General features: G+C 39.6%; 2 protein-coding genes across 2 annotated transcripts in view; one reads left to right on the top strand and one right to left on the bottom strand.

Moving 5' to 3' along the window:
- LOC306982382 (NACHT, LRR and PYD domains-containing protein 12-like) overlaps positions 1-20,005 on the top strand; it is a 194,298-nt gene that overhangs the window by 12,266 nt on the left and 162,027 nt on the right. The window contains exon 6 of the mRNA XM_079582295.1: positions 19,687-19,863. Within this exon, the coding sequence (XP_079438421.1) occupies positions 19,687-19,863 (177 nt within the window). The remainder of the gene's footprint in view (positions 1-19,686; positions 19,864-20,005) is intronic.
- LOC306982476 (uncharacterized protein) lies at positions 145-18,706 on the bottom strand (the record flags this gene model as incomplete). Its single annotated transcript, XM_079582412.1, has 6 exons — positions 145-296; positions 1,959-2,083; positions 4,369-4,502; positions 4,563-4,616; positions 4,694-4,763; positions 18,602-18,706. 6 exons carry the CDS (start codon positions 18,704-18,706, stop codon positions 227-229), a joined length of 558 nt encoding a protein of 185 aa, XP_079438538.1. The 3' UTR covers positions 145-226.

The following is a 20,005-nucleotide window of genomic DNA, read 5'->3' as shown; positions in this document are numbered from 1 at the left end:
ACTTCCCCCTCGATCGATCCCTGGACCTCTCTCGGGACCTGGGCCTGGACCTGGGCCTGGACCTGGGCCTGGACTTGGCGCCGGACCTCCCCCTGGACCTGGAGCCGGACCTCCCCCTGGACCTGGAGCGGTCCCGGTGCTTCTTGGCTCTTGGCGAGTCCCTGTCCTTGGACCTGCGTCTGAAGAAACGAGGCGGAGACGCCGTCGGCATCGCCAGGGTCTTCTCTCACTCCGGAGACTTCCCGATCCGGAAGTGCCTCATGATCCGGCCGTGCTCGTCGTACTCCACGCCCCTCCTTTAAAAACGTGACAAAAAATGACAAAAAAAGATAAACATGTGACAAAAAAAATTACAAAAAAATGCGACAAAAATTTGATTAAAAAATTAATGACAACAATTAAAAAAACGTGACAAAAAATGACAAAAAAAAAAAAAAAATGTGACAAAAAAAATGATAAAAAATTGACAAAAAAATGATGAAAAAATTTATGAAAAAAATGTAATAATGTGACAAAAATGAAAAAAAGATAAAAATGTGACAAAAAAATTACAAAAAAATTACAAAAAAAATTACAAAAATGTGACAAAAAATGGACAAAAAAATGACAAAAATTTGATTAAAAAATTGATGAAATTTTTTTAAAAATGACAAAAAAATTACAAAAATTTGACAAAAATTTGACAAAAATTTGACAAAAAATTGACAAAAATGACAAAAAATGTAAAAAAAATTGATTAAAAAATTGATGACATTTTTTTAAAAATGTGACAAAAATGTAAAAAAAAAGATAAAAATGCGACAAAAAAATGACAAAAATTTGATTAAAAAATTGATGAAAAAAATTAAAAAATGTGACAAAAAAATTGCACAAATTTGATTAAAAAATTGATGATTTTTTTTTTTAAATGTGACAAAAAAATGACCAAAATTTGACAAAAATGACAAAAAATGGAAAAAAAATGACAAAAATTTGACAAAAAGTACAAAAAAATTACAAAAATTACAAAAAATTGACAAAAATGTGATTAAAAAATTCATGAAAAAAATTCAAAAATGTGACAAAAAAAATGATAAAAATGTGACAAAAAAATTGCAAAAATTTGAACTAGAACAAGAGGAGACCAGAGCAGATGTTACTCCTGCTCTCATTCACACAGACTGAAGAACTAGAACAAGAGGAGACCAGAGCAGATGTTACTCCTGCTCTCATTCACACAGACCCTGAAGAACTAGAACAAGAGGAGACCAGAGCAGATGTTACTCCTGCTCTCATTCACACAGACCCTGAAGAACTAGAACAAGAGGAGACCAGAGCAGATGTTACTCTTGCTCTCATTCACACAGACCCTGAAGAACTAGAACAAGAGGAGACCAGAGCAGATGTTCCTCCTGCTCTCATTCACACAGACCCTGAAGAACTAGAACAAGAGGAGACCAGAGCAGATGTTCCTCCTGCTCTCATTCACACAGACCCTGAAGAACTAGAACAAGAGGAGACCAGAGCAGATGTTACTCCTGCTCTCATTCACACAGACCCTGAAGAACTAGAACAAGAGGAGACCAGAGCAGATGTTACTCCTGCTCTCATTCACACAGACCCTGAAGAACTAGAACAAGAGGAGACCAGAGCAGATGTTACTCTTGCTCTCATTCACACAGACCCTGAAGAACTAGAACAAGAGGAGACCAGAGCAGATGTTCCTCCTGCTCTCATTCACACAGACTGAAGAACTAGAACAAGAGGAGACCAGAGCAGATGTTACTCCTGCTCTCATTCACACAGACCCTGAAGAACTAGAACAAGAGGAGACCAGAGCAGATGTTACTCTTGCTCTCATTCACACAGACCCTGAAGAACTAGAACAAGAGGAGACCAGAGCAGATGTTCCTCCTGCTCTCATTCACACAGACTGAAGAACTAGAACAAGAGGAGACCAGACCAGATGTTCTTCTTACCCCCAGGGCAGACGGTTGTACTTGTTGGAGATGAAGGTGGTTAAACAACAGCCGCCGAAGCTGTAGTCCTGCATTTTAGCCACGAACTCTCGGGCTTGAGTTCGACTCGTGAACTCCGCCAGGCCCTGGAAGCGATGGAGAGAAAAGAGGAATCAGAGGCGTGTTCAGCATCTACACGTGTTCAGCTTTACACGTGTTCAGCGTCTACACGTGTGCAGCATCTACACGTGTTCACATGCTACCTTTGTTTTAGTTTAACTCTGACGCAACAGACTCTTACTAACCCCTTAACTCCCGCCTGAACCGAGCACATTTTCTCCAGTTTGGCTTTACCCCAATCCAAAAGCTTCAGGGAAAAAGGTGAGAAAATAGCGACAAAACTGAGACGAAAACAATGATGGAAATGTGGCAAAAAAGTGACGAAAAATGGATGAAAAAGTGGCAAAAATGTCACAATAAATGGACGAAAAAATGACAATTAAAAAAAAAAAATGTGACAAAAAAATTATAAAAAATGGACAAAAAAAATAAAAAAATTTGACAAAAAATGGACAAAAAATTTGACAAAAATGTGATTAAAAAATGGACGAAAAAAATGGACAAAATTTGATGAAAGAATTGATGATTTTTTTTTTAAAATGTGACCAAAAAAATGATAAAAATGTGATAATGACAAAAATTTGATTAAAAAATTGATGACAAAAATTAAAAAACGTGACAAAAAATGACAAAAAAAGATCAAAATGTGACAAAAAAATTACAAAAATTTGACAAAAATTAGATTAAAAAATTGATGAAAAAAATGAAAAAATGTGACAAAAAGATTACAAAAACTTGACATAAAATGACAAAAAATTGACAAAAAATTGATTAAAAAATTGAAGACAAAAATGTGACAAAAATGACAAAAAAAGATAAAAATGTGACAAAAATGTGATAAAAAATTGACAAAAAAGTTGCAAAAATGAGTTGAATACCCAACAAAAAAATGATGGAAAAAAAATCTGATGGCAGGCGGGAGTTAAGAGGTTAAAGGGGCTAGATGCAAGTTTTCTATGTTATACTCACTACTGCCACCTCAGGTCTTATGTGTAACTGCAGCTTCTGTTATCTGACCGAACTTTAACACGTTTCTGAGCGACGGAGCAGGATTTAGAGGCAGTTGTGGCGAACAGGTCTGAGCTCATTCTACACATGAGGACATGGAGGAACATGTACGGGAGGAAAATACTTAATTTTAACATTTTAAACTCCGTATAGTCACTTTAAGGTCATGTTTAAAGAGACACTGCAGGTGAAGAATAAACATTTTCAAAACTTTTTTCCAACATCTTCAAAATATTTCAAATTGTTTTCAAATTTTTTACAAATTTTCTCAAACTTTTCTCAAGATGTTTCCAAAATAACAAAAAAGAAAATTCTAAACCTTTTCCCAAACTTTTTTTTTTTTACTTTTTCCAAAATTGGCTAAACCTTTTCAAAACTGTCAAAACTTTTCAAAATTGTTTCCAAATTGTTTCCAAACTTTTTCCAAAACTTTTTCAATTTTTTTCCCAAAACTTTTTCAAATTTTTTTCAAAACGTTTTCCAACATTTTTGTAATTTTTCCCCCAAAATGTCATTTTTTCCCCCAAAATTTACAATACTTTTTCCAAAATGCATCAATTTTTTCCCTTTTTTTTCCACATTTTTCACATTATTTTTCCTAAATTTTCCATTTTTTCTCCTAAAATCGTCAAAAAATTTCCGAAAAATGTCAAAACTTTTTCAAATTTTTTTCCAAAACTTTTTCCAAATTTTTTCCAAAACATTTTCCAACATTTTTGTAATTTTTCCCCCAAAATGTTCTAAACTTTTTCCAAAACTTTTTCAAAACTTTTTCAAAACATTTTCAATTTTTTTTCCTAAATTTTTTTTAAACTTTTTCAATTTTTTTCCAAATCTTTTTCCAACATTTCTGTATTTTTTCCCCCAAAATGTCATTTTTTTTCTCCAAAATTTTCAAAACTTTTCCCAAAATTTACAAAACTTTTCCAAGAATGTATACATTTTTTCCCATTTTTTTTTCTTTTTTCACATTTTTCACATTATTTTTCCTAAATTTTCAAATTTTTCTCCTAAAATCGTCAAAAATTTTCCAAACATTTTTCCTGTCTCCCACAAAGGAAATGACCGTATTTGGATTACAGCGTCATCTCTGTCACAGCCTTTCCTGCTACACGTGGATACCAAACATGTCAGTATGAGTGAGTGAATAAGCGACACAGACATGTTGGAGCCACTTCCTGGTTAAATCTTGGGCTGTTTTTACTCTGACACTAAGATTTAAGGGAGAAAAACAGTTCAAATCTAAACTCTCGCCTCAATCCGACCCCGAACCCTCCTGGACGTGCCAGAATCCGGGCCGTACCATCCGCTGCTGTCGGTTGATGAAGTATCTGACGGGACGATGGACCAGCTGCACCATCTTTATGAACTGAGGGTCCGAGAACCTGCACAGGGGGAGGTTCCCGATGTAGACCACTCGAGGAGACTGTGGAGGAGCTCAGCGTGAGGACAATCATCACCAACATCATCATTATTATCATTACGGAGGACTCAGACTCACATCTTCACTCTCCACCTCCTCCTCTTCTTCTTCCACTGGAGCCTCAGCAGCTGCACAGACACACGGGTTACTCTTTCAAAGCTCGATCACAAATACAGCCATTCAAAACAAAGTGTAGTTTTCGTACCAGCCTCTTCGCCGTCGCTGACCTCGTCCAGGGTGATGCAGTTGTCCAGGTTTGGGGGAAGTCCTGGGTCCTGCAGAATAGGAAAATAAAGCATGAATATGTAGAGCTCCCTCCTTTTAGAGAAGTGCACATGTTTCACAATCGCCCAAACACTCCTGGATTCACTTTTTGATCAAAACGCTCAAGCTTCAGGTAAACAACCCGTCTGTTTGGAAGTGGAATCTGTTCCGAGCTTCCGATTCTCTCACAGAGCGATGGCCTCGCTTTCATTTGTGAAAAGGAGTGAAAACCAGGCCTGAACAGGTGCATCTTTGTGCATAATAAAACTGCTATAAAAGCTAACCATCGAATACAATGTTTGCCAATAAAACCATAACCCTTCGTGAATTCTGCTGTTCAGAGAAAAGGGCCAGCAATGATTGAATTTAAAGGTCCTATATCATGCAAAATCGACTTTTTAGAGCTTTTAGCCATGTTGTTATGCTATTTCCTTATCAAAAACACCCCCAGAGTGGTTTGTGGCTTCATTCACGCAGCTCTCAGTAATCCTCCTGAATCCTGCTCTCTGAGGCTCCGCCCTCCTGCTCTCTGAGGCTCTGCCCTCCTGCTCTCTGAGGCTCCGCCCTCCTGCTCTCTGAGGCTCCGCCCTCTCCTGGTGATCGACCGAGTGTTCAGTTGTGTCGTAACAGCGGAACGGAAGTGCTCGACGTCTGTCATGTAATGTCTTACAGCCTGATTTTAATTTGTAAAACAGCTTTTGCCCGAGGTGCTTCCAGGTCAGCTGAGGCCAAAACAAACCCCCCCCTGAGCGTCTGAACAGATCAGTCATGTTTGCGCTGCAGCTGAAGATGGAGCTCGTTATAACTGGACACACCTGTTCTTTATTCTTACCTAACGATAATGTCACGGAGAAAAAGAAGCGCGTTTGGCTACGAGGACGGGAGTTTATTCAACCTTTTTCAAGAAGAGGCCACTCAGCTGTTTTTTTCTCCGGGATTCAGCGACTTTCACCAAAATATTGTTTTTCTGTGACTGTCTCTGATGGATGTTTGTGAACCTTCACCTGAACCAAAGTGGATTAACTTTTATAACCAACGCGAGTCCCACAATGTAAACAGCGATGGACCAGAGGGTGAGTCAATCCAAACGCGGGTTAGCTTGTGTGTTAGCATATTAGCATGTGTGTTAGCATATTAGCATGTGTGTTAGCATATTAGCATGTGTGTTAGCCGTTTATGAAGCTGTGTTGCAGATGTCAACTCCATATAGCTGCATCGTGAAGTAACTTCACTTATTGCTGTTTATTTATATTACGGTAAAGTATGTGCGGAGAAAGGGGGCGGAGTTAACTGAATCGAAGCGTTGTGTCTTCCAGAAAACACTTATATTTATCACAAAAATGAGTGCTCCATAGAGGTAGATGTACAATATATCATATACATCTCTATACTTAACTTTGGAATGGCTAAAGTTGTAAGTACTAATGTCGTTGAGTCAGTCAGTTCCTTCCTTTTCGTAATTAAGTGAACCTGCAGTGTGTCTGCAGTGAACTGATTTTACTATGAACTGATTTTACTATGTACATTGCTGGGCAAATGTATTGGAACGTATGAGCAAGCCAAAGACACATTTCTGCCATCATTGTGCATGGTGGACAATAAAGTTTTTCTATTCTATTCTATTCTAAAATAGCAGGATATAGATCCTTTAAAATCAGAAAATATTATAATAGGCAAAATCCCAATTAATATTAACCCAGATGAAAAATATATCTTTAAATTCTATGAATTGCGGCTCTAAAGATCAAAACAAAGGAGTGGGAAAAAAGTAATCAACTAGATATTAAAACATTGATTAATATTATTCAAGAAGTAAAACTGAATGAGAAGATAACTCACAAAATAAGGAACATGGGCCATGAGTTGGACAAAAAATGGTTTATAAAAGAAATGGAAAGTACATGAAGACTGTGGATTGGCCTTGATTATGCAGCAGATGTTGAAATTATTATTATTATTATTATTATTTTATTAAAAATAAATAAATAAGAAGAAGAGTAATAACCAAAGTTGCTTTTTTATACAAGTGTACTACTTAAAGGATGCCTAAAAATAATCATTTAGTGTCCGGTGTAGTAAGTTTACATGCACGGGTCGCGTGCGTGTGTAGGCATGTGCCGTCCCAAATACAATAAACAAACATAATACGCCGCAAAATCAACGCTGACTGATGATTTATATGATATTGTTTATATCATGTACATTCTGCAAAAAACAGCAAATGTAAACAACTGTATACAAGACAAACTAAACTCTCCCCTCCTCATCATATATTTATTATTGTTTTTGTTTTTTTCTCATTTTTGTACGTTTGTTTGTCTCTTTTACATTTGTGTGTATGTTTTTGTATATTAGTTACAGTATATACATAAAGTAATAAAAAAAGAGTTCTATCAGTGATGTTCAGCAGAAGTTTCCTTGATGTCTCTGAATGTAATCGTTTCCCCGGTGCCTTAAGGGTTAACTGTGTGGCTGCGTGACAGAGGGCGGGGCCGGTCCTCAGGTATAGAGCGTGTGTTTCCGCCACAGTGTCACAAATGTGCGGCTGAAGGAGAGATTACAGGACGGCGGGGGGAGAGTCGGACAGAGGAGACGCTTCAGAGCCCACACTCAGGTGAGGCCACACTTTACAGACTCTCATCACTTCATCATATACAGCAGTGTTTTCAAAAAAGTGGGAAATTGAACATCATATTCATTGGAAAAGCTATATTTTGCAGTAAAATGTGCTGCTTTGGGAGAATTTTAGGTTTATTTTTACCACAGCATTGTCCTTTTTCTTACAAATACCACTTTTAAGTAATTACTTTCTTAATAAACTGCAATACCCTTGAGGTAGGGGGTACACGGACGACCGCTGAAAAGCCCAAGGGGTTCGCAAGACAATAAAGGTGGGAACCACTGATATACAGGATCACACACACAAGAGCACATCTGGCCTTAGTCAGCGTTCAGTGGATCATAATGAGAGCATTATTAGTGCTGTATCAGTGTAACGTGTGTAAATGCTTATTTTAAACCGTCAGAGGAAATACGTGTCTGAACCTGTGAGGAGTCAAAGTGTGTGTGAAGGAGTGCGGTGAGGAATGCAGTCGAGCTGAGCCGCTCCCACTGTTTCCTGTTCGTCCAGTCACAGCTACAAATAAACTCAGCGTCACATGAGGAGGTTTATCTCCTCATCAGTTAACCCCGTGAGCTGCTCCCTTAACGTGGGGGGGTTGTTTGAGCCCGAATGACCCGAGGAGCTCTGTTGTCTGGGGCTTTATGCCCCTGGTAGGGTCTCCCATGACAAACAGGTCTGAGGTGACGGGTCAGACGAAGAGCAGCTCAAAAGACTCTTATGGACGTAAAACACACAAGGACCGTGACGTTGGAGCAGCCGGGGCCCCACCCTGGAGCCAGGCCTGGGGTTGGGGCCCAAACGCGAGCGTCTGGTGGCAAATGACATTTTTCTAAGATTTTCTAAATTGTCGACTCAAATGAGAGTCAGCATCATTTTCAAGTCTTTAACTGGTCGAGGATCATTTAAATGTGGTGGAAAACATTTCCAAGTGAAAACAGTATTTTTTTCATACTGCTTTGTAGCTGCTTTGTGGCATCTGTTCTCTTAATCTGATGTGTTTGTCTGGCAGAAACCGTCCTCATCGTGCCTTTATCTGCACAAACTGAGTGTGTCTGAATCATCCACAAATCTCTGATCAGTTCGATGATTACGCTTCATCTTTCATGAAATATCGAAGGTTTTCATACCTAGACCAAGACATTCAACTATTTCACTCTTTTCATCAGCAGAAAGATCCTTTTTCTTCCCCATATTGCTTGAAAATGATGATCTGCTTAATAAAGTGGAACATCCATTTTCAGTAGTTTTTCCCTTAACTGGGCTTAACCTGAAAACTAATCATCCCAGGTCTGAGATTAATGTCAGTGATTCATAAAGGCACGATACCCATGAGTTTCATTATTATTATCATTATTTTTTTTTTACCTTTTTGACACAAAAATCCAGTTTGCATAATAATTTGGAACACAGTGTAGGGACATAAAGAGAAACCTTGTAAAGGGGAAAACGTGGGGAACAGTGTGCGGACATTGCCCTTATCCAGAAGAATGACACACATTTAATTACAACCACATTATTTACAAGAAATAATTAATGGAACCCATTTATTTATTCATATATATATATTTCTTTCCTTTCTTTCCCTTTTTTTTCTCCTCCCTCTTTCTTCACCTCATTATTTGTGATCTGTTCTCTTTTATGAATTTACTCTAAACTCAAATCTTTGATTCAGTAGTGGTGGTTGTGATGCTGGTGCGGATGGTGGTAGTGGTGGTAGTAGTGATGTCAAAAAAATTGTCAAATAATGACAAAAATGTGACAAAAAAATGACCATAAAAATGACAAAACTGTCACAAGAAATTGATCAAAATTTGACCAAAAAATGTCAAAAATGTGATAAAAAATTGACGAAAAAAACCACACAAAATTGACAAAAAATTGACCAAAAAATGGCAAACAAAATTACAAAAATGCGATAAAAAATTGACAAAAAAATTACAAAAAAAATACAAAAAATTGACAAATAAATTACAAAAAAAAATTACTAAAAAATTACAAAAATTGAACAAAAATATTACAAAAAATTACAACAATTTGACAAAAAATTACAGAAATATTATTAAAAAATTACAAAATATGACAAAAAATTGATAAAAATTGATGAAAAAATGTGACAAAAAAGTGACAAAAAAATGGATGAAAAAGTGGCAAAAATGTCACAAGAAATTGACAAAGAAATGACACAAAAAGGACAAAAATTTGACAAAAAAATTACAATAATGTGATAAAAATTTGACAAAAAAATGACAAAAAAGACAAAAAATGTCAAAAATGTGATAAAAAAAATACCCAAAAATTGTCAAAATAAAACTACAAAAAATGACAAAAAAGTTACATAAATGAGTTGACAAACAAAAAAACGAAAAATTGATGGAAAAAAACATCTGATGACATGAGGAAAAAGTTCCTCTCGGTTCAGGCGGGAGTTAAGAGGTTAAAAACGTTTGGGCCAAATCATCAGAGCTGGTTCTTTTTATTTGAAATGTAATAATTCGACACAAAAAACAACAACTAACACTGTGAGACAGAGCTGGCATGAAGGTTTTAACATAAATAAAGGTTGGGGCACAATTCAAACCTCGCCGCTCGCATCAATATGCAAAAAAGTGGTCAAAATACTCAAGTATCTGAAACATGGAACAGGTTATGGTTAAAGCGAGAGGACAAAGTGATACAAACTCTAGAGTTCTATCAGTGATGTTCAGCAGACGTTTCATTGATGTCTCTGAATGTAATCGTTTCCCCGGTGCCTTAAGGGTTAACTGTGTGGCTGCGTGACAGAGGGCGGGGCCGGTCCTCAGGTATAGAGCATGTGTTTCCGCCACAGTGTCACAAATGTGCGGCTGAAGGAGAGATTACAGGACGGTCCCGTAATATCCAAACCAAACAGAAACCAGGGAGAGTCGGACAGAGGAGACGCTTCAGAGCCCACACTCAGGTGAGGCTTTGGAATCAGACAGAGCCACAGTTTACAGACTCTCATCAATTCATTATACAGGATCACACACACAAGAGCACATCTGGCCTTAGTCAGCGTTCAGTGGATCATAATGAGAGCATTATTAGTGCTGTATCAGTGTAACGTGTGTAAATGCTTATTTTAAACCGTCAGAGGAAATACGTGTGTGAACCTGTGAGGAGTCAAAGTGTGTGTGAAGGAGTGCGGTGAGGAATGCAGTCGAGCTGAGCCGCTCCCACTGTTTCCTGTTCAGTCACAGCTACAAATAAACACAGCATTCACATGAGGACAGGCGTCTCAAACACATTTGGACCGGGGGCCAAAAATGCGAACCCAGTGTTGGTCGGGGGCCACAACAGACGAAGCCTTTTATATTAAGTCAATTATGATTTAGCAACTTTTTATTGATTGCTATAATGTAACTTACAATAGACTGTACATTACCGATCTGCACATATTTAAGCTTCTAGAGGTTTCCAATCAGCCACACATTTGCTGAGCTTCTAAATTTGAAATGATGGGGTAATATTTGTTACTGTCAATGTTGCTGTAAATATTTGCAGTATTTTAATACATTTCCATATTCTCTATTTTTAATTTAACTATGGATCATGTGTCCTTAATAAAGATTAAATTCATTGACCTGATAATGTAGCTCTGAGAGAAAAGGCTCCTCACTTTACTGTTGTGATGCTTCTAAACACTAATACAATGTGTTCGCTTTTCAATGTCCTAAAGGTAAATATGGTAACGGTGTTTTTTGTCCTGCTGCATCTGTAACTTTTCCAGCACATGTTTAGCTGAACAACTGAAGTTTCTCCCTCGCGTTCTGACAGTCCGTGTCGTTGTTGAAAAAAGTTGATAAGCTACCACGCGGTGCATCATGGGAAAGGTAGTTCTAACGTGTTTAATGCAATTTACCGGCGGGCCGCATATAATATAAATAAGTAATTATCTCGCGGGCCGCCAAACATTGCCTCGCGGGCCGCATTTGGCCCCCGGGCCGCATGTCTGAGACGCCTGCATGAGGAGGTTTATCTCTGTGTTTAACGGCTCTGACTCTCCCCCAGGACGAGACTCGGGGGGAAATGGCAGAAGGAAAAACAAAGCCTCCAGACGGCAGCACTGAGCCACAGCTCTGTGGGACAAAGTGAGTTCAGCCGTTTCTTATCGACTTTATTCTTGTTTTCTGTAAAGCATCTTTGAGTGTCTTGAAAAGCGCTATACAAATAAAATGTATTATTATTATTATTATTATTAACCTCCTTCAAAGACACATGTGTTTTTAGACAAAGCAAAAGCAGATTATTGTTCTCTCCACAGACACAGATCCACAGGCTCAGTGTCGGCTCTGTCCATGAAGAGTGACTGGTCTAAAAACAATAATCCAAACTTCAGTCCTGAACCTGCTCCAGACTCACGGTGAGAAATAAACCTGAAGTGATCTCCTTATAACGAGGCAGTGACTTAGAGTTTTTTCTTTTATTTGTTTCTAAGTTCTCCACAGTCTCATAATGTAACGTAAATATTTAGGGCTTGATAAATATTCATTCTTTTAATGAGTGGAGAGAAGCTGGTGTCGTAAGAATATTAGATGTTTATACAGACAATGCTCTTAAGTCTTTTCAACAATTAAAACACAAATGTAGTATTTGTCAAGCCCACTTCTTTCAATTTTTACAAATGAGAAGCTGCCATAGTTTGATTGAATACTACAAACAAGGTGGAAAAACAAATGTGCTCGATATTAAAGGCAGCTGCTTTGAAAAGTAAAATAACGACACACATTTATGATCAAATTACAGCACATTGCAAAGGTTTAATATGTATTAAAGTATTAGAACATGCAAGACAAATGACTAAATCAAACAAATCACACGAAGTACAATATAAAATCATTAACAAGCTGCTCGTGACTCCTTTAACTCAGAGTAAATATGACACATGTACAACATTCCGTCTGAAATGTAAAAAGGACACAGGAACTTATTTCCACTTAATGTGGACCTGTCCTTTAACTGCCTCATTCTGGTCTTCGGTTGTTCAGGAAATGTTTGGGATTAAAGTGCCACTTGACCCTTTATTGTGTGTTCTTGGTGTAAACAACTGTGAGCCGGAAACAAAACCAATGCTCATAATGTTGTTCACCGCTCGCCTCTTCATACAAGTCTGGATTAAAGAACTCTCTCTACTTTATCTGTTTGCCGTGAGAAACTCTTGACACTGTTACCGTACGAAAGATTACATCATGCACTGGATGGAACTTTGGACAATTTCGTAAACGACTGGTCTCCCCTTGAAGACTCTTTTGGACATGAATGGCAGTAACATGGATTGATATGGACTGAAAATAAGATGTGAACAATTATTGGATCTCCCCCAATAAGTATTTGAACATGGTTGATGATGCTCAGCAGTGTTCATTCTGGCAAGTAAAAACAAATAAGTAGTAATTATGCTTGAGACTTAGACTTACTCATACTATGTAATATAATATAGATAATTGTTGTAGTTTAAGCTGGGGCGACAGTGGCACAGATGGTAGAGCGGCTCGTCTCATGATCGGAAGGTCAGGGGTTCGAATCCCACCTCCTGAAAGTGCACACTGTCGTTGTGTCCTTGGGCAAGACACTTCACCCACATTGCCCCCAGTGTCTGCGGACATTTGTGTATGAATGAGAGCATGAGTGGGTGAGTGGATCCTTGCTGTAAAGCGCTTTGAGAGCCTAATGTAGGTGGAGAAGCGCTTTATATGTTGAGACCATTTACCATCTAAATTAATATATAAAATGAAGAAATAAAGTAAAATAAAAAGTAAAGTAAAAATCATGAAATCAACTGGAGTTTCATATAAAACTAATCTAAATGAATAGGGCGCTAAACTTAAACCTTGACAAAATAATAATAATCTATGTGCAGATGTAACGTACCTGTGTTTTGTTGTATAAACCAAAAAATATTGGGAATGTGTGTAAATATATGTGTAGAAACTTATATGTGTGTAATATCTGCTTATACAGGAGGTTGGAAAATTCCCACTGCTGATATAAATTAAGAATTTTATTATCTTATTATTTTTATTTTATTTTGCACAATTGATTTAACTATTTATTTGTTTTGCCGCTCCTGAAGCTCAGTGTAGATCCAGCTTCACTTCTCAGGCTGAAAAACCTGATCTTCTCTCCACAGAAGCAGATCTACAGCCTCAGTGTCGGCTCTGTCCATGAAGAGCGACAGGTCTAAACACAATAATCCACACTTCAGTCCTGAACCTGCTCCAGACTCACGGTGAGAAATAAACCTGAAGTGATCTCCTTATAACGAGGCAGTGACTTAGGGTTTTTTCTTCCATTTGTTTCTAAGTTCTCCACAGTCTCATAATGTAATGTAAATATTTAGGGCTTGATAAATATTCATTCTCTTAATGAGTGGAGAGAAGCTGGTGTCGTAAGAATATTAGATGTTTATACAGACAATGCTCTTAAGTCTTTTCAACAATGAAAACACAAATGTAATATTTGTCAAGCCCACTTCTTTCAATATTTACAAATGAGAAGCTCCCTTAGTTTGATTGAATACTACAAACAAAACAACAAATGTGCTAGATATTAAAGGCAGCTGCATTGAAAAGTAAAATAACGACACACATTTATGATCAAATTACAGCAAATAGTAAAGGTTTAATAAGTATTAAAGTATTAGAACATGCAAGACAAATGACTAAATCAAACAAATCACACGAAGTACAATATAAAATCATTAACAAGCTGCATGTGACTCCTTTCATTCGGAGTAAATATGACACATGTACAACATTCTGTCTGAAATGTAAAAAGGACACAGGAACTTATTTCCACTTAATTTGAACTTGTCCTTTAATTGCCTCATTCTGGTCTTCGGTTGTTCAGGAAATGTTTGGGATTAAAGTTCCACTTGACCCTTTATTGTGTGTTCTTGGTGTAAACAACTGCGAGCTGGAAACAAAACCAATGCTCATAATGTTGTTCGCCGCTCGCCTCTTCATACAAGTCTGGATTAAAGAACACTCTCCTACTTTATCTGTTTGTCGTGAGAAACTCTTGACATTGTTACCGTACGAAAGATTCCATAAGGCACTGGATGGAACTTTGGACAATTTCGTAAACGACTGGTCTCCCCTTGAAGACTATTTTGGACATGAATGGCAACAACATGTATTGATAAGGACTGAAAATAAGTATTAAACCATGGTTGATGATGCTCAGCAGTGTTCATTCTGGCAAGTAAAAAAAAATAAGAAAAAGTAATCATGCTTGAGACTTAGACTTACTCATACTATATAATATAATATAGATAATTGATGTAGTTTAAGCTAAATTAATATATAAAATGAAGAAATAAAGTAAAAAAATAAATAAAGTAAACATCATGAAATCAACTGGAGTTTCATATAAAACTAATCTAAATGAAAAGGGCGCTAAACTTAAACCTTGACAAAATAATAATAATCTATGTGCAGATATAAAGTACCTGTGTTTTGTTGTATAAACCAAAAAATAGTGGGAATGTGTGTAAATATATGTGTAGAAACTTATATGTGTGTAATATCTGCTTATACAGGAGGTTGGAAAATTCCCACTGCTGACATAAATTAAGAATTTTATTGTCTTATTATTTTATTTTGCACTATTGATTTAACTATTTATTTGTTTTGCCGCTCCTGAAGCTCAGTGTAGATCCAGCTTCACTTCTCAGGCTGAAAAACCTGATCTTCTCTCCACAGAAGCAGCTCCACAGCCTCAGTGTCGGCTCTGTCCATGAAGAGCGACTGGTCTAAACACAATAATCCAAACTTCAGTCCTGAACCTGCTCCAGACTCACGGTGAGAAACAAACCTGAAGTGATCTCCTTATAACGAGGCAGTGACTTAGAGTTTTTTCTTTTATTTGTTTCCAAGTTCTCCACAGTCTCATAATGTAACGTAAATATTTAGGGCTTGATAAATATTCATTCTTGGCTCCCGTTGCTAATAATCCAGATTTCAGACATACCTTTGCTGATGCTGGTTTTAATGAGTGGAGGGAAGCTGGTGTCGTAAGAATATTAGATGTTTATACAGACAATGCTCTTCAGTCTTTTCAACAATTAAAACACAAATGTAGTATTTGTCAAGCCCACTTCTTTCAATATTTACAAATGAGAAGCTGCATTAGTTTGATTGAATACTACAAACAAAACAACACATGTGCTAGATATTAAAGGCAGCTGCATTGAAAAGTAAAATAACGACACACATTTATGATCAAATTACAGCAAATTGCAAAGGTTTAATATGTATTAAAGTATTAGAACATGCAAGACAAATGACTAAATCAAACAAATCACACGAAGTACAATATAAAATCATTAACAAGCTGCATGTGACTCCTTTCATTCAGAGTAAATATGACACATGTACAACATTCTGTCTGAAATGTAAAAAGGACACAGGAACTTATTTCCACTTAATTTGAACCTGTCCTTTAACTGCCTCATTTTGGTCTTCGGTTGTTCAGGAAATGTTTGGGATTAAAGTGCCACTTGACCCTTTATTGTGTGTTCTTGGTGTAAACAACTGTGAGCCGGAAACAAAACCAATGCTCATAATGTTGTTCACCGCTCGCCTCTTCATACAAGTCTGGATTAAAGAACTCTCTCTGCTTTATCTGTTTGTCGTGAGAAACTCTTGACATTGTTACCGTACGAAAGCTTACATCATGCACTGGATGGAACTTTGGACAATTTCGTAAACGACTGGTCTCCCCTTGAAGACTCTTTTGGACATGAATGGCAGTAACATGGATTGATATGGACTGAAAATAAGATGTGAACAATTATTGGATCTCCCCCAATAAGTATTTGAACATGGTTGATGATGCTCAGCAGTGTTCATTCTGGCAAGTAAAACAAATAAGTAAAAGTAATTATGCTTGTTTTGCCGCTCCTGAAGCTCAGGTTAGATCCAGCTTCACTTCTCTGGCTGAAAAACCTGATCTTCTCTCCACAGAAGCAGATCTACAGCCTCAGTGTCGGCTCTGTCCATGAAGAGCGACAGGTCTAAAGATCCTCCTCTATACTTCAGTGGTGAACCTGCTCCAGACTCACAGTAAGACCTGACCTAAACTGTGCTTTATATTTGTGATTGTAACTTGTGAGATGTTAAAGACGTGCTCAGTGCTGTGTGTTTGTGTCACAGAGAAACAGAGTCAGAGCAGGACGCCTGGCCTCAGTGTGGAGACACAGGCAACAGTCCTGATCAGGGGGTTCAAGGCCCTGCACCAGGTGAGTCTGCTCAGTCTGAGACTCATCAACTACAGCAGGGAATAAGAGACCTGTTCATCAACATTAACAGGTGTCTCCTCCTCTGTGTCCAGGTGAAGGTCTCCACAAGGTTCTGAAGGAGCATAAGCAGAGCCTGAGCAGCAGATGTGAGAGTGTGACAGAGGGAAGTGAAGAATCAGGAGATAGAACTCTTCTGAACAGCATCTTCACTGAGCTGTACATCACAGAGGGCCTCAGTGAAGAGGCCAGAGCCCAACCTGAGGAGAGGAGTCTGGAGACACAGTCCAAGAAGAAGGAGGTCCAGGAGATCACCATCAGGTGCCAGGACATCTTTAAAGCTCTGCCCCCTGAGCAGCAGCAGGGGGCGCTGCAGCAGGGCTCCATCAGAGCCGTGCTGACTGTGGGCGTGGCTGGAGTGGGGAAGACCTTCTCAGTCCTGAAGTTCTGTCTGGACTGGGCCCAGGGCTCAGAGAACCAGGAGCTGCAGCTGGTGGTGCCACTGTCCTTCAGAGAGATGAACCTGGTCAGAAGGGGGCGCTACAGTCTGATGGAGCTGATCCAAGTGTTCCATCCAGCGCTGGATCCACAGGTCACTCTCATTTATAGAAAGCTTTACCTTTCACATCATATATTTCAAAGTCTCAAACACTTTTGAAATGACTCCTGGCTCTCAGGGCGTTTGTTAGTTCAGTCTGTGTTCACATTCACTGCACCAAACGCTTCAAACTATTGTTCATGGTCAAAGCAGCGGCTCACACGCGCTTCCTAGAGCTAATCCTCTCACTCTCTTGTGGCCAAAAAGGAAGCAGGTGAAAGAAATGTACTTGATTAAACAGATGGAGATGAAAGCTTTACAGCACAGACTGAGGCAGAGACACATCGCGGTTATAAAGATGAACATCCATCAGACCAATGTTCCAAACGCCCAGCGCCGTGTATTCAGTAGGAAATGCTCCAGTCCTTTCTTCACTTCAAAATGAAACATGACACTGAAAGTGGGCCGTCAGCCTTCACACCCGTCAGGAGACTGACGCCACAAACCCGTTAGAGAAATGCTAAATCCATTGTAAACCCTGCAGTCCCTCACACTGGAGCTCCACCACTCACTGGTTTAAAGTGAGGGTTGAAGGAAAGTGGTGTAAAGTCATGGATGTTAAATGTTGTGTTTCTCTGCCCCACAGACGCTCACAGCCCACACTCTGTCCGTCTGTAAACTCCTGTTCATCTTTGACGGCCTCGACGAGAGCAGACTGTCTCTGGACTTCAGCTGTGAGCTCATCTCTGAGGTCACACAGAGGTCAGAGGTGGGCGTACTGTTGGTGAACCTCATCAGAGGCGCTCTGCTTCCTCACGCCCTTATATGGATCACCTCCCGCCCAGCGGCGGCCCATCAGATCCCAGCGCGGTGCGTGCACAGGGTCACGGAGGTCAGGGGCTTCATCACTGACCCACAGAAGGAGCAGTACTTCAGGAAGAGGTTCTCAGATGAAGAGCAGCTTCAAACAGTCCTGTCCCACCTCAGAACCTCCCGCAGCCTCCACAACATGAGCCAGATCCCAGTCTTCTGCTGGATCACCTCCACAGTCCTGGAGCACGTGTTGAGAAGCCATCACAGCGGACCACTGCCCCAGACCCTCACAGACATGTACGCACACTTCCTGTTGGTGCAGACGCACAGGAAGAGGAAGTACAAACAGACACAAACAGAGGTCAGGTCTGAGACCTGGGGGCTGACAGAGGCCGACACAGAGCTGCTCCTGAAGCTGGGGAGACTGGCCTTTGAGCATCTGCAGACAGGAAACATCATGTTCTACCAAGAAGACCTGGAGAAGGTGGGTCTGGACCTGAGCGAGGCCTCGGTCTACTCCGGACTCTGCACTGAGATCTTCAAACGAGAGAGTGTCTTCAACCAGTCAGTCTACTGCTTCATCCACCTGAGCGTGCAGGAGTTTCTGGCAGCCGTTTACCTTCACCACTGCTTTCAGAACAACACGGAGGTGGTCAGGGAGTTTTTCAGCTTCAGCAACAGCAGCGAAGAGGGAGGTGAGGAGGAGCAGGAAGAGTTTTTTCATGGCAGTGACACAATAGTGTCAGGGTTAAGTCCAAATGAGTTCTTCATAAAATGTGTAGAAAAGTCCCTGCAGAGTCCAAACGGCCACCTGGACCTGTTTGTGCGGTTCCTTCATGGCCTCAGTCTGGAGTCCAACCACAGACTTTTAGGAGCTCTGCTGAGTCCAATAAATGAATCAGAAATCACAGAAGTCATTGAAAACCTTAAAAGGATGAACACAGACAAAGTCTCTCCCGATAGAAGCATCAACATCTTCCACTGTCTGATGGAGCTGAAGGACCAGTCTGTGCAGCAGCAGATCCAGGACTTCCTGAAGTCTGGAGGTGGATCTGAGGAGAGACTGTCTGAGATCCAGTGCTCGGCTCTGGCCTACATGCTGCAGATGTCAGAGCAGGTCCTGGAGGAGCTGGACCTAAAGAAGTACAACACGTCTGATCAGGGTAAACTGAGACTGATCCCAGCGGTGAGGAACTGCAGGAAGTTTGTGTGAGTCCTCAGTCACAGACAGAAGCTTCACAGACCTGTTAAATTACTCACATGTCGCTCTAACATCTGTTACAGGTTTGGTTACTGTGGACTCTCAGAGGTTCACTGTGAAGTGGTGGCGTCAGCGCTGAGCTCCAGCCCCTCCCATCTCAAAGAGTTGAATCTGGGTCATAATGACCTGAGAGACTCCTCAGTGTCTGCGCTGTGTGTTGGTCTGAAGAGTCCTCACTGTCAGCTCTCCTCTCTCGGGTCAGTGTCAGGTCTGTGACGGCTCTCGCTCGTCCATCCTCCTCCTCATCCTTTAATCTCTGAAACTGAGTGATGGGACGTAACCGTTCTCTGAGAGTGAAGTAAAGTGTAGGAGATGAAAAACTACAGCATTTACCCCTGACCTCTGAGTACTGCTGCAAACCAGAGTCTCAGATGTTCAGCTGTAGCTACAGAAACTCCTCTGACTTTACTCTGGACTTAATCACTTCATTTATTCTTTATCAGATTGTGGGACTGTGGTTTGTCAGAGATCAGCTGTTCCTCTCTGGCCTCAGCTCTGAAGTCCAACCCCTCACATCTCACTGAGCTGGAGCTGGATCTTAACACAGACCTGTCTGACTCAGGAGTGTCTCATCTGTGTGGTTTTCTGCAACTGAAAGACTGTCGCCTGCAGACTCTCATGTGAGTTCACTGTCTCTGTGTCAGGGCTCAAGTTTTAACATAAACAATGAACAAAACAGTTTTAATGATTTGTTTTGTTCATGACAAAAATTTAACTAATTTCCAGGAGAATGAAACTCTAGAATTCTTATCCTATAGACTT

Source organism: Gobius niger (genome assembly GCF_951799975.1).
Source record: "Gobius niger genome assembly, chromosome: 24".
In the NCBI taxonomy this organism is placed as follows: Eukaryota; Metazoa; Chordata; class Actinopteri; order Gobiiformes; family Gobiidae; genus Gobius; species Gobius niger.
The sequence above is the reverse complement of the archived record's forward strand: the minus strand, read 5'-3'. Positions and strand labels throughout refer to the sequence as shown.